Consider the following 13,243-nt stretch of genomic DNA (forward strand, 5'->3'; position numbering starts at 1 on the left):
TATTAGAGGGTTGCTGCCCAGTGAAGTGCAGAAGGTTGGATGCGAAGGGGCATTGGCAAAGGTCAACTTGGATTACCAAGGTCGAGAACAGCCACCCCTGAAGGAAAGAGAGAGAAGTCACCCAAGTCTTTAGCAGGCTTCCAGATGTTTTCAGTCACTGGTTCTCCGTGCAGACAGGGCAAAAATACTAGCGAACAGGATCTTGGAGCACCGCCAAGGACCTGAATGGTTTTGTTCCTCACCCCTCTGAGCAGTGCTCTCTGAAGGAGGCCTGCTGCAGGAAGTTTTTGGAGCTTAATGTTCTCTTTCCAGGCCAGCAGGGACCACATCCCACTGATTTAATAAATGCCGGCTGGGCAGTGGTGCCAAACCACAGACTAGCTGCCTCCTAACAAGGGCTGGCCAGCCCCGTGCTCTCAGCATGGGAGGCTGTTGAAGCTCAAAATGCTAAAACCTTATACGTCAGAGCTGGAAGGGACCTGGAAAATGACCTAATTTTGCTGCTCATTTTTATAGCTGGGGAAATTGAGGCTTAAGAAGGTAGATGGTGGGGCAATTGGGTGGCTCAGTCTTTTAAGCGTTTGCCTTCGGCTCAGGTCATGATCCCAGGGTCTTGGGATAGAGCTCCTCATTGGGCTCCCTGCTCAGCGGGGAGTCTGCTTCCTCTCCACCCCCGCACTTGTGCTCTCTGGCTCTCTCTCTCTCTGTCAAATAAATAAATAAAATCTTAAAAAAAAAAAAGTAGATGGCCCTGGCAGTTGCCTATATGTGGGCTGCTTTGAGGATGAAGTGCCCAAGGGAAGACTCTGCTTTAGAATACCATGTATGGCTTTGGAGTCATTCCTCTGGGCCTCACAGAGCTTTCCATTAAAACACGGGTACTTGGGGCGCCTGGGTGACTCAGTCGTTAAGCGTCTGCCTTCGGCTCAGGTCATGATCCCAGGGTCCTGGGATCGAGCCCCACGTCGGGCTCCCTGCTCAGCGGGAAGCCTGCTTCTCCCTCTCCCACTCCCCCTGCTTGTGCTGTCTCTCTCGCTGTGTCTCTCTCTGTCAAATAAATAAATACAATCTTTAAAAAACAAAACAAAACACAGGTACTTTGGCGAGGGGACCCCCATAAGTTGTATTCATCTACTCTCTGAAGGAAGAATTTATGGCAGGGTGGGACCAGGGCATGTTACGGGAGGTGGATGAGGTGGGAGAGAGTGAACCTGAGACGGACGTGACAGGTGAGTAGGCTTTGTCATCATCACCACTTTGCTTCTGGCCAGCTCGTCCAGAAATGTGGGACTGAGACCGCAATTTCCCCTTCAATCTGAGGCCCTCCAAGCTCCAGAGCATGTCCTCCCGGAAGCCTTCCCTAATAACTACCCGTCCTATAAATACTGTCCTGTTTCCCCACCTACACCTAAAGAGGCTCCTCTTGAAACTCCACCTGTTTCCCCCAGTGCCGCCTTCACCACCCCAGGGTGAAGAAGCATTTACCAGACTTATCCCCACCAAGGTGGGCTCTGGAAAACTAAAATGCCCTCTTGACTCTCAGACACAATACCTTACACGCCCACAGTATGCACTTCTTTGCTGAATTAAAGACCCAAAGGAATGAAGTTATAATGGTAGCTTCAATGGTAGTTTCAATTGAAATACTTGTGCAGGTATGAGACCTGCACAAGTGGGGCCCCCATGTTTGGGGAGCAGAGGCTTACACCTCCATTGGTCCAGATTGTTGGCCCAACCTGTCCCTTCTTTTCTAGAGGAGGGCTGTGCCAGCCCCGCTACTGCCCCCTAGAGGCTGTGCTATAGGTGCGCAGCGAAATTGGCTGTGCCTTTCTCCACCCCTACCCCTTCCCTTCCCTTCCCTTCCCTTCCCTTCCCTTCCCTTCCCTTCCCTTCCCTCCCCTCCCCTCTCCTCCCCTCCCCTTTCCCTTCCCTTCCCCCTTCCCCTCTCCTCCCCTTCCCTTTCCCTCTCAATCCACCTCCTGCTCAGGATTGTGTAATAGGAAGTCCTCAACTGGACTCCCTGAGGAGGGAAAAGGGGGCTAGGGAGGGAAAAACAGCATAAAGATACAGAGTACAGAGGCAGTCTCTTCCTGTTCTTCAGACCCGGGACTCCCAGGGACAGGACCCCCTCTTCTGTCTTTTCCCATTCCTCACCCAAGCCCAACCCCAGCTTAAGGTCATGAATTCTCCCATCCCCTAATGGGTGAAGGAGTCAAAAGGTACAAATTTCCAATTATAAAATTAATGTCATGGGGATGTAACATACATCATGGTGACTGTTGTTAATAAAACTATTGTATATTTGAAAGTAGCTAGGAGAGTAGATCTTGAATGTTCTCATTGCAAGAAAAATATTTTTTGGTAACTATGTAGGGTGACGGATGTTAACTGGGCTTACTATGGTGATCACTTTGCAATACGTAGAAATATCCCATCATTACATTGTATACCTGAAACTAATATAATGTTATATCAATTATATTTCAATAAAAAAAAGAGGTCAGCTTCTGTTTTCCTGTATAATCCATTAAAATGGTAAAGTGCATTAAAAAAAAAAAAAAAGGATTCTCCCTTCCCCTCAAGCTGCTGGAAAGATCCTTGATCATGATGAAGTAAATGACTAGCCTTAAGATAAAAACCAGGTTGTTCCTTGGGAGCTGGGGTGTGTGCCAGAGAAGGGAGGGTGTCAGCAGAAGTCCCACTGAGTTGGACAATGGCAGGAAAGGAAATCACCCAGTTGCCACTGTGGTTTTCTTTAAGGCTGGGTCCAGGCAGGCCTCGCCTTGCAGGGATGGGCTGTGCAACTGTTCCCAGAACAGAAGGTAGTATTTCTTCAAATGCTTTTCAAAATATACTCATAAGTATGTGTGTGTGTGAGTAAAACAGAAACAGAGGTATGAGAAGTGTTCAGATATTAGAGGCCTTGAACATCAGAGCTTGGATATTTTCCTAAGTGATTTGATTGAATTTCAGAAAGGTTTCCTTAGCTGCTGTGTGGATTAGATTGAAGGGTCCAAGAGTTGAAAAAGTTAGACCATTGCAGTGGTCCAGGCTAGAACCGATGAAGCAATGGAGAGGTCACCATTAGCCTTGGACCTGAGGAGGGGAGAAGCAACCAGAAACCAGCAGAAGACTTGCTCTGGAGCCAACCAGGGTGAGAGACACTTTACCCGAATCTTGAGGAACAGGGCAAAGACCCTCAGAAAACTCACATCTTGGGCTTAGAGGGCTTGGCTAGGGTTTAGCTGATTCATATGGTATTAGACGGGAGACTAAGGCAGACTCTCAGGGTACACAGGGTCACAGAATGGGGACATTAGGCCCCAGTCCCAGATTTCCTGCAGTGGCCACTCTGATCCTCTCCATTACCTCTGGAGGAGTTCCCCATTCCCACAAATCAGTCCCCACCAACCAGCCCAGGGGTACAGGGGAGACAAATGAGAAATCCTGGCCATACAAGGTGCTGGAAGTTCCTTTGGAGTAGGGATAGTCCCCCCACCCAGATGTGCAGAGAGACATAAATTTGGAATGCACGAGAGGATGGGGCGCTGGACAAGTCTGGAAGGGGCCAGAATAGGGGAGAGGTAGCTTCCAGCCCAGTTCCCTCACCTCCCCCTATCTTCCCAAATCCAGCTCTTTCTCATGGCTCCTACCATTCTAGTCCCCCCACCCCCACTTCTTGAACATCTCTTGTTTGGTATCAGTGGGGGAAGGGGAAACACTGCTTGACCTAGAACCACTGGGTGGCAGCTTCAGAGATACATATTTCAGCTGGCTCCCCATTCTTGGTGGTATATGGACCAGGGCTGGGCGATGCTGTTGAAAGGTAGGACAATACCGGGTAGGAGATTCTAGGTGTCTGGATGCAGAACACCAGGTTCCAGTCGAGTCTTGGTTACTAATCTCCTGCCAATACCCTCCTCTCTCAGTGCTTGTTTGTTCATCTTGCCTTTGTGATTAACGAGATTGGCAGAAGCCTGACTAGAAACCAGATCGCAAGCCAGGGGCTGGTTTGCTGGAATTTGGCCGGACAAGGGCACTCTTCCCTTTGGCACTGTCCCAGCATACAGTGAGTGCTCAGTGGGTATGGTGTGCCTCCTCCCCCACCTAGGCTGTGAGATGCTGCTGCCAGCCCTTCACGCCCTTATACTGCTCCTCCTCTGTGCCAGATTACTCAGGCCTTACAGATTGCTTTATCCCTCCCCAAGCCATCTCAGGCAGCGCACACTCCTCCATCTTGGTCCACCAGAACTTTCTGCAACTACAATCTGCCCTGTCCAATAGGTCAGCCACTGGTCACACATGGCATTTAACACTTGAAATGTGGCTAGTGTGCCTGAAGAACTGTCTTTTAAGCTTTATTTCATTTTAATTAATTTTAAAATTAAATTTAAGAAGCCACATGAGGGCAGTGGCTACCACATTGGACAACACAGGTTCTAGGCAGAGCTTCTCTTTGTTTCGCGTTTAGTGTCCCTTGTCTAAAGTAAGAGTTGATAGGAGTTACCATTTATTGAGCACTTACTATTTGCCAATTTTTGCATAAGTGCTTTACGGGCACATCTCAATGAATCCTAGAAATTCCATTGAAAAGATGAAGAAACTGGGGCGCCTGGGTGGCTCAGTTGGTTAAGCATCCGACATTTGACTTTGGCTCAGGTCATGATCTTAGGGTCATGGGAAGGAGCCCTGCATTGGGATCTGTGCTGGACGTGGAGCCTGCTTAAGATTCTCTCTCCCTCTCCCTCTGCCCCTCCCCAGTTCTCTAAATAAATAAAGAAAGAAGAAGAAACCGAGGCTCTAGAGGTTGGTTAAAATGGCTTCAGACTGCACAGAAACCTGGAGGGCCATTCAAGTGTGAGTCATGCTCTCCAGCCACTTAGGGAAACTTCCAGGGCCCAGCCTCGGTGTTCTGCGTCTGTGGCTGCTTTACAGCCTGTGGTGGTGGTGGGGGGGTGCCCCAGGAGGTTCATCATTGAGTACTGATTGGTGGATGCTCTTGACAAAAAGGAGAAGGAAGCTAATTCCTTTACTCCCCATCTCCTGGGGACCCAGGAATCCTCGCTCCTGACATCCCATCTTCAGATGTCTCTCCTCTTGCCTTTTTCCTGGACCACAGTGTCCTTTGGGCCACAAACTTAGAGCTCAACTGGGTGCTATGTGCAAAGATTTGGGAAAAGTTTGTCACAGGTAAGCCCAGAGGAAGCCAGTTGGGCGAGGAGCTAGGGCCTGGAAAAATCCTTGTTATTTTTGTGCAACCCCCCCCCCCCCCCAAGAAACAGTATAATAGTAGAATAGCTACCTTTTATTGAGCACCTACTTGTGCCAGGCACTTTACATACATCTTTGCTTATAATTCCCACAACAACCTGGGAGGTAGGCATTATCATCACCATTTTACATGTGAGGAAACTGAGGCTCAACAAGGTTAAGCAGCTCGCTTAAAATCAAACAGCTTATAGACACGAGTGGTAGAAGCAGCACTCAACATGGACATCCGAGAGTGCCCCCAAACTTTCATTAGGCATTCTTCACATAGGGGAAATAGAGGGGGTGGAGGAGTGGGCAAAAGGATGCATTCTTTAGGGGTTGAGGGAAGCTGAGCCCTGCCCTGTTTCCCACCTCCCCACTTTGGCAAGCCATTTCTTCCTCAGACTCAGCTGCAAAGTCAGCAACAACTCACTCTGGCTGAGGTTGCTCTTCTTAGAAAGAGAAAATGGCTGAAACGAAAGCCCTTACCCTGTATGTATATTTACAGGTGCTGCTGTGCCCACAGAGCTCATGTGCCGAAGCACACGACCATCAGAATGAGAACAGCGCTCCCTTTTAGGCTACACTCCTGCCAGGTATGCAGGGAGTGAAGCAGCTGAGAGATCTTGAAAGGGCTGTTTATTTCCAACTAGATTCCCAGGGACATCAACCAGGAGGGGGCCAGCTCAACAATCAAAACCTCCAATTTGCTCCCTGCCCCTCTTTCCAGGCTTATCCAGCTTCAGAAGTGTTGTGTTCATTCCGTAGATTCAGGGACACATGGTGCCTCTCTCTCTCTCATACACACACACACACACACACACACACACAGGTTCTTGAGTTAAGGCACCAAGTCTGGCCTGCACGGCCTTGCAAGTCCTTGCCCATAGGCCATGGCCCTGGCCCACGGCTGAGCCCATGTGTTTACATAGACGGGTAAGTGCAGTGTTAGGAGTCTCTTCACAAATGAGGGACAACATTGATGGCTCTGTGCTCTGCCCAGGCTTCCTGTCCTCTGGGATGGGACCTCCTTTCTCCTTGTCAGTTGCCCAGACACCTCCATCCCCTCTCCCTAGCTGGGGTGGGACCAGGTCAGCCATACTTCAGGCCAGTGCTGGGAACTTTGGACCTGGCTTCCGACATCACGAATGTGCCCTTCTAAGTGTGGCAGGGGGCTATTTTGGGACCTTAAAGAGGATCAAGTCCCCACCTCAGAAGGGCAAAGATGGCCATTCAGGCCAGGATGGAGGGTAAGGTTTCTTTTTGTGCTTTTAAAACACAATCATGTGTAACAGGAAGAGAGCTGACCTTTTCCTTCAGAGCTCTCTTCCACCTCACTCCAGTCTGCAGACTGGAGTGAGTGTGGAGGGGAAAAGGGTCTTTGGGATTGTGCGTTAGAATGGGAAGTTGCTTCAGCGCCCCCTCACCTGGCCCTACCGGAGCTGGCTAGAGCACATTTATGTCGGCACCCACTTAGTGGGTGGGGCAGAGGTGGGGACGTCCTGGGGATACACGATGTGGTTGTGATGGAGGGTTAAAGGCCTGCATGAAGGCAGAGGTTAGGGCTATGGGGTTCCTGGGTCCTGGGCTGGGTCAGGATGCCCAGACGAAGTAGGCGACCTCGTCCAGGTCGACGGGGTAATCGGTGAGCAGCACTGGGGTTTTGTCAAAAAGCTCGCCCTTGTAGCTGCGCCACTTGCCTGCAGGCAGGTAGACGTCTCGCTCCTGCTTGCCCGGCTCCAGGACTGGCGCCACCAGCAGCGTGTCTCCAATAAGGAACTGCGAGTCGACGCGGTGTGCCGTCTCGTCACCGGGCGCAATCCACCAGAGGGGGCGCACGATGGGGTCGCCCGTGTCCGTGACCTCCCCAGCCAGCTCCAGCAAGAGCGGCGCTACGAGCGAGGCCCTCAGTGCGGCAAACTTGTGCGCGATAGCCACCACTTCGGCATCATATTGCCAGGGTGGGACCGAGAACTGCATAGCGGGCATGAAGGCGGCCACCTCCAGCCAGCGCACGTAGAGCTCGCGCTCGGGCACCTCGCCCCCGCCCGCTGTGCGCTCAGACACTGCGTTGCCACCCACCATATCGGGCAGGATGAATGGGTAGCCCAGCATGCTGACAGTGAGCACGGCGGGGATGAGTGAGCGCAGCCCGAGATCATAGCCCCACACCGAGTCGCGGTCCACTAGGCGGAAGAAGCATGAGATGTTCTGTGACTGGTAGCCCACGCGGACCTCCGCCAGGGAGAAGAAGGGCAGGGCCATTTCAGTGTAGCGGCGGCTCCATATGCTGGGGTCGGACAGCGGCCTGTAGGTGCTGAAGTCCCGCGGCAAATAGCTGACTTCGCCTGCGTCAAACTTGAAGGAGGCCACAGCGTAGCGCGAGCGCAGCCGCCGCAGGTGCCCCTGGAACCAGTCTCGAGCCTCCGGGCGTGTGAAGTCGAGCACCGCGCCGATGCCGTTCCACCAGCGCACGAGCGCGGGCAGCCGGCCGGTGGGTTCGCGCACGAACAGCTCGCGTTCCACTCCCTCACCAAAGCACGATGAGTTGTAGTTGACGAACGGGTGAACCCAGAGCGTGACGCGGAAGCCAGCATCACGCAGACGGCGGAACATGTCGCTGGCATTGGGGAACTTGGTCTCGTCGAAGTCGAAGTCTCCATAGGCAGGTGTGTACATGTCATCTATTTCCAAGTGGCTGCTGTTGAATCGGTGCTGGCGGATCTGCTGGGCGAAACGCTGCACTTTGTCCTGGTCCACGGCACGCCCGTAGAGCACCCACGTGGACCAGATGGGGTCCCGGAAGGCCTCGGGTGCTGGCACCCTCGAGGGCTTGTTGAAATAGCGCCGCACCATGTATTTGTGGATGGAAGTGACGTCGGAGCCGACACACACGCGGTAGCTGAGCTCTGGCGCGGCAGGGCGGCCCGCAGGTGGCTTGTAGGGCGTGTTGTGGTAGCGTGCCTGCAGCCGCAGCGAGCGCTCCGTGCCGTTCCAGCCCAGGTGGAAGGGCACGGAGTCGTTGACCTTGATGGCAGCTGCACGCGATGACAGCCAGTAGCGCTCGAGGATGCCTCCGAATGCGGCGCCGGAGGAGTAGACATCGCTGGTGACGAAGGGCTGAGGCTCCTGCTGGCCGTCCAGGCGGATGGGCCAGTGCTGGGTCCTCATCTCGGCACCACCGTACCAGTGTGCCGCCGCATCGCCCAGGAACATAGCGTGTTCCACCTCGCGCCCCGGAGCCGCCTCCTCCCAGCGCACGCGGTAGCACATGACCGTATCCTTGGGCCTCACAGTCTGGATGAAGAAATGCAGGGGGCGCCCATCGGCTGTGCGAGAACAACCGAGGACCGCGCCGTCGCGGCTGCAGGAGTCGAGGTCCAGTGCCCCCGAGCGGAAGGCCAGGCGGAAGACCTGCTCGCCCTTCTGGTTGCGGATGGAGAAGCCGCCTCGGTTGAGGTCCAGCAGCTCCGCGCGCAGGCGTTCCGCTTTGCGTAGAGAGGCGCTGTAGTAGCACCAGGCCACCACTGCGGCCAACACCAGCAGCAGCCCCAGGACCGCGGAGCCGAGGAGCGGTTTCAGCTCTTTGGAGGGCTTGGGCTTGGCCGGCGAGAAGTTATCAGGCAAGAAGGTGTACATAGCTGCAGCTGGGATGACCTTGGGGCTCTTACGGTTTGCGTGGCTCCCAGGGCGGCGGCGGGGGTAGGCTTGGCTCTCCTCCTGAGGGTTCTGGGGCATGAGCCCCCAGTTAGGGAAGGAGTGGGCAGTGGGACCACCCGACAAAGCACATCTGAACCTGGACTGCCTGACTCTGGAAGGGGAAGAGAGAAGTAGAACTGAGCTTTCTCATTCCACAGTATTTCCCTTTGCTGCATCAGAAAGAGGAAGTGTATATTTTGGGAAGGTTGTATTCTGGGATATAAGGTCTGGGACATAAAGCCTTGACCCTTACCAGGACCATCTGTATGTGTCTAAACCACTCTTTTTTTTTTTTTTTAATTAACATATAATGTATTATTTGTTTCAGGGGTACAGGTCTGTGATTCAACAGTCTTACACAATTCACAGCGCTCACCATAGCACATACTCTCCCCTCTAAACCACTCTTTCTCATGAGCGCCAGTTTTTGCCAAAATTAGTCAGGACTCTGATTGGGGAGGGGCAGATGGCATGCATCCCCATTTTCCTCGTGGAGAAACAACCCAGACAGGGTCAGGGAGCTGTCTAGGATCACAGAATTAGCCAGGCTTCCTTGGATCATACATGGGGGCAGTTCAGGCTGAGGAGCAGGCGAGGGGTCTGGAGAAGGCCATGGTGGGAGAGGGAAGATAATCCAGCCAGCTCTTTAAGATCTTTAACAGGGCAGTAGGCTGGTTTTCCTGTCCCTGCAGGGGGAGAGGAGAGAGGAAGGGGGAACATCTCAGGCATGGAATTTAATCTTGAGTCAAAAGCCAGATTAAATCTGGAGATTAGAGAAGATACCCAAAGCCAGATGCAGTCATGGGCCTGGTTTGGAGAGAGGCAGTGTTGGGTTTGTACATTAGGGCTGGTGTAAAAAGTCTAGCATGGTGGCCATGGTGACTTCTCAGGTCACCCTCTCTTTGCTCTCAAACTCGACACTGTTCTCAGCAATTGATCACCAAGTCCATTTCCCCACCAACCTTCCTGCTCTCCTTCTGGCAACACATTTGTTGGCCAGCTACCTCCTGGCTTTGTCTCCACTACGCACCCACTCTCCTCTGCCCCTGCCCTACTTTGGGCACTGTCATTTCTCCCATGTATCATTGCAGTACTTCCCCAATAGGCCTCCCTGCTTCCACCTTCTTTTTCCCCAATGCTCACAGCAACCATGGTGATCTTTTTAAAGCACTTTATGAGACAGTATCTCTTCCTACTTTAGAGCATGACCCCCAGGTTTAAGTTCAGAAGTATAAGCTTTGCAATTGAGGGTCAAGGCATGATGTGGTCTCATCTGCTTTTCTGATTCCATTTCCAGCCAGGCCTATCCTATGATCACCAAGCTCATTCCTTCCCTAACCTAAATCCTTCAGCCATCTGCTCTATGAACTTTCACCTACGCACACTGAACCAATGTCTCTCCCCCACCTATCAGCTCTCCAAGGAGTGGACACCCCCTACTGCACACATAGACTCTCATATACTGTATGTTAAATATATGACTGCAGAAAAAACCCCATAGACTTGGCGGGGGGGTGGCAGTGTGTGTCCCAATCTGCTGCCCAAGGCCACTGACCATATCTCAGCCCTCAGGGGGCGGAGTTCAACAAAGAAATAGCACCAGCCAGGTGCACACACAGACATACATGCTGCCAGCCAGCCAGCTGCCCATCTGTTCCAGCTGGGAGGAAGGAGAGAGGGAGACTGGCAAACAGTAATTAGCCTTCTCCCAGATGCCAGTGTCTGTCTCTAAGTCCTCAGCTACTCCCAAGGAGATGCCAGAACTGCTCAGGGTTCTCACCTTCCCCACCTCTCCCACTAAGAGACTATCATCAAGAATGACAGGTGCAGGGTGCCTGGGTGGCTCAGTTGGTTAAGCATCTGCCTTCAGCTCAGGTCATGATCCCAGGGTCTTGGGATCGAGTCCCACGTTGGGCTCCTTGTTCAGTGGGGAGTCTGCTTCTCCCTCTTCCCCTCCCCTCTGCTCATGATCTCTCTCTCTCTCTCTCTCAAATAAATAAATAATCTTAAAAAAAAAAAGAATGACAGGTGCAGACCAGAATTTTTATCTCAGATATCAATATACAGCTCACTACAATGCCTCCCCCCTCCAAGGAGGTGTTGTCTTAGGGCCTCATTCTCTGTGCTCCCTCCCCCTAAATTCCTAAGCTGGTCAGTTCCAGCTGGTCTGGAACAGCCTCTTACTCCCTGCCTCTCATCCCATACAACTTAGCTTTCAAAACCCCCACCCCTCTATTGCATCCCCTACCTGTGGGTACAGGTTAGAAAAGCCCTCCTGCAGAATGCACACAGTAGCCTTTAGCTGACGCCCTCAAGCTCAGCAGAACCCAAAGGTGGCCTTAGGTGGTCCAGGCCAGACTTGCTGTATATTTATATTGATTCATTCAGGACAACCAAGGCCCCATCCTGGGCACTGAGGGAATAAGGGGTAAGGGTCCATATCTGAAGAGGACAGAGAACCCCTCATCCTCAAAACTTTCATATTAAGTCAGCCCATCTCATGACACTGGAGGCATGGAGAGGCCACCAAGATGACCTCAAAAGCCATTTCCAATAGGTTCTGAGAATCTTAATGTTCTAGGATTCCAAGGTTTTTTGGTGAAGGACAGGGGCCCACAGTCTTGGGCGCCCACTCCATGCAGGCCCTGTGCTGGTCTCTCAAATGCCACCACAGCGTCCAACCCTAACAATAATACTGAACAAGAGGCATAGCTGTAGTGCCCATTCTACAGTCGAAGAAACTTGCCCAAACAGAAAAAGGAACTTGTTTGAAGTTACTAGGTGGCAAGTTTGCCTAAATCCGAAATCCCAGCTTAACCCTCCACAGCATAATTTTTAGGAGATGAGAGATAAATCGTCTGACTGGCAGTCTGAATGCAGCAGAGGAAAGGAGCTTTGTGAGTCAGAGGGTGGGACAGGCTCCCCATCAGGTGGGTGTGTGCACAGTGAAGCCTATCTTCTCAAGGGCTGGTGCTGCTGCTTGCTCCAGAAAGGCTCCTTGGGGTGAGAAAAGGGCAATTTTAATGGTATCTGGGACCGGGGCTGTGGAGGAGGAACTGGTTCCTGTGTTAACAGCGCTAGAGACCCCTGTAATCTGCCGCCTCCGTCATCTGGCTAACCACAGGTTAATGCCGGCAGGTGGGGTCTGCCCTAGCCAAACCCTTCCCCACTTGACACTCAACCTCGGTCTTGGCTGCCAGCCCCTAGCCGGATCTGAGGGGGAGGGCCCGGCCCGGCCCCAAAGCGGGGAGGCCATGCCAAGCTGAGTCGTTTGTCGAACATAATTCCAAGGAGGGGGGGAATGTCAAAGGCAACTCGATCCAGCCCATCTCCCTGCCCTCCCCAAGGACGAGATCAGAGGGGATCGAGTGACTGCGCCTACAGCTTGGAATACTCCACCCCCACCCCAGCGCTACAGCTACAATGTCCGAAGGGACAGACTGAGGTCAAAGGGCCGGCCGCCCGCTGGGAACCGCGGCTTGAGGAGGGGCCCAGGTGTCCAGCCTCGTACACCCTACTCATCAGTAGGAGCGAAAGTTCAGGAAGTGTGTTTCCTCAGCAACCCCCCCAAGGTCCTCCCCCTGGGCTCACTCACGGCAGTGACCCCAGAAGTGGGGGTGAAGGGAGGCTCCCGAAGATTCCCTCCGAGCTAGCCGGAGTTGGGCTGCCACGGCGCGGCGCGGGGCGCTGCCTAGCTGGGAACAGCTGAGGCCCTCCTCGGGACCCGCCCCCTTGCTGCTCGGCCACGCCCCGGTCGTTCGGTCTCGCTTCGGGCCTCGGAGTCCAGCCCCGCCCCTGGCGCTCGAGCCCTCCTCCCACATTGTCACGCGGACTTGAGGTCCCACCCCTTAGCCCCCACCTTTCTCCCACTGCTCTGTGCCCACCTCCGGGCAATTCTGGCAGGCCACCCCAGAGTGTCTCCTGGCTCCGCCCCCTGCCTGCAGGCCCGCCCCCGCTGGGCCGTTGCTTACTGCATGCTAGCGGGGCTCTGCCCTAGGCCTTCTGGGACATGTAGTTCTGGAGAAAGGAGCAATTGTAGAGTGTAGGGGTTCTCGCTCCTCTAGGCTAAATTTGGGATGTGTATGAGGAGGAGAGAGCGGCAGGGTAAAGGGGGTAGGGCTGGCTACTGGGATTCCTTTCCCTCCAGATTTGGGCAGGTAGAGGCCATCTTGGTATAATGCTCTCATTAGCTCCTCATGTGGAAAAAGTTTCCCATATGGAAAAAGTTCTCTCATATAGAAAAAGGGTAGCGGAGTTCTGGGCGGATCACAGAGGAGGCTCAGTGCAGTGTGGA

The 13,243-nt window shown here is 53.2% G+C and overlaps 1 protein-coding gene across 1 annotated transcript; it reads right to left on the reverse strand.

Moving 5' to 3' along the window:
• Window positions 1-6,492: 6,492 nt before the first annotated feature.
• MYORG (myogenesis regulating glycosidase (putative)) lies at window positions 6,493-12,631 on the reverse strand. Its single transcript, XM_021691515.1, has 2 exons — window positions 12,545-12,631; window positions 6,493-9,061 (listed from the first exon to the last, which is right to left on the reverse strand). The coding sequence occupies exon 2, from the start codon at window positions 8,986-8,988 to the stop codon at window positions 6,844-6,846; it is 2,145 nt and encodes a 714-aa protein (XP_021547190.1). The 5' UTR covers window positions 8,989-9,061; window positions 12,545-12,631; the 3' UTR covers window positions 6,493-6,843.
• Window positions 12,632-13,243: the final 612 nt, after the last annotated feature.

Source organism: Neomonachus schauinslandi, chromosome 13 (genome assembly GCF_002201575.2).
Source record: "Neomonachus schauinslandi chromosome 13, ASM220157v2, whole genome shotgun sequence".
In the NCBI taxonomy this organism is placed as follows: Eukaryota; Metazoa; Chordata; class Mammalia; order Carnivora; family Phocidae; genus Neomonachus; species Neomonachus schauinslandi.

Coding starts and splice junctions, on each gene's coding strand:
- MYORG (XM_021691515.1), bottom strand. CDS start 8,988: ATGCCCCAGAACCCTCAGGAGGAGAGCCAAGCCTACCCCCGCCGCCGC.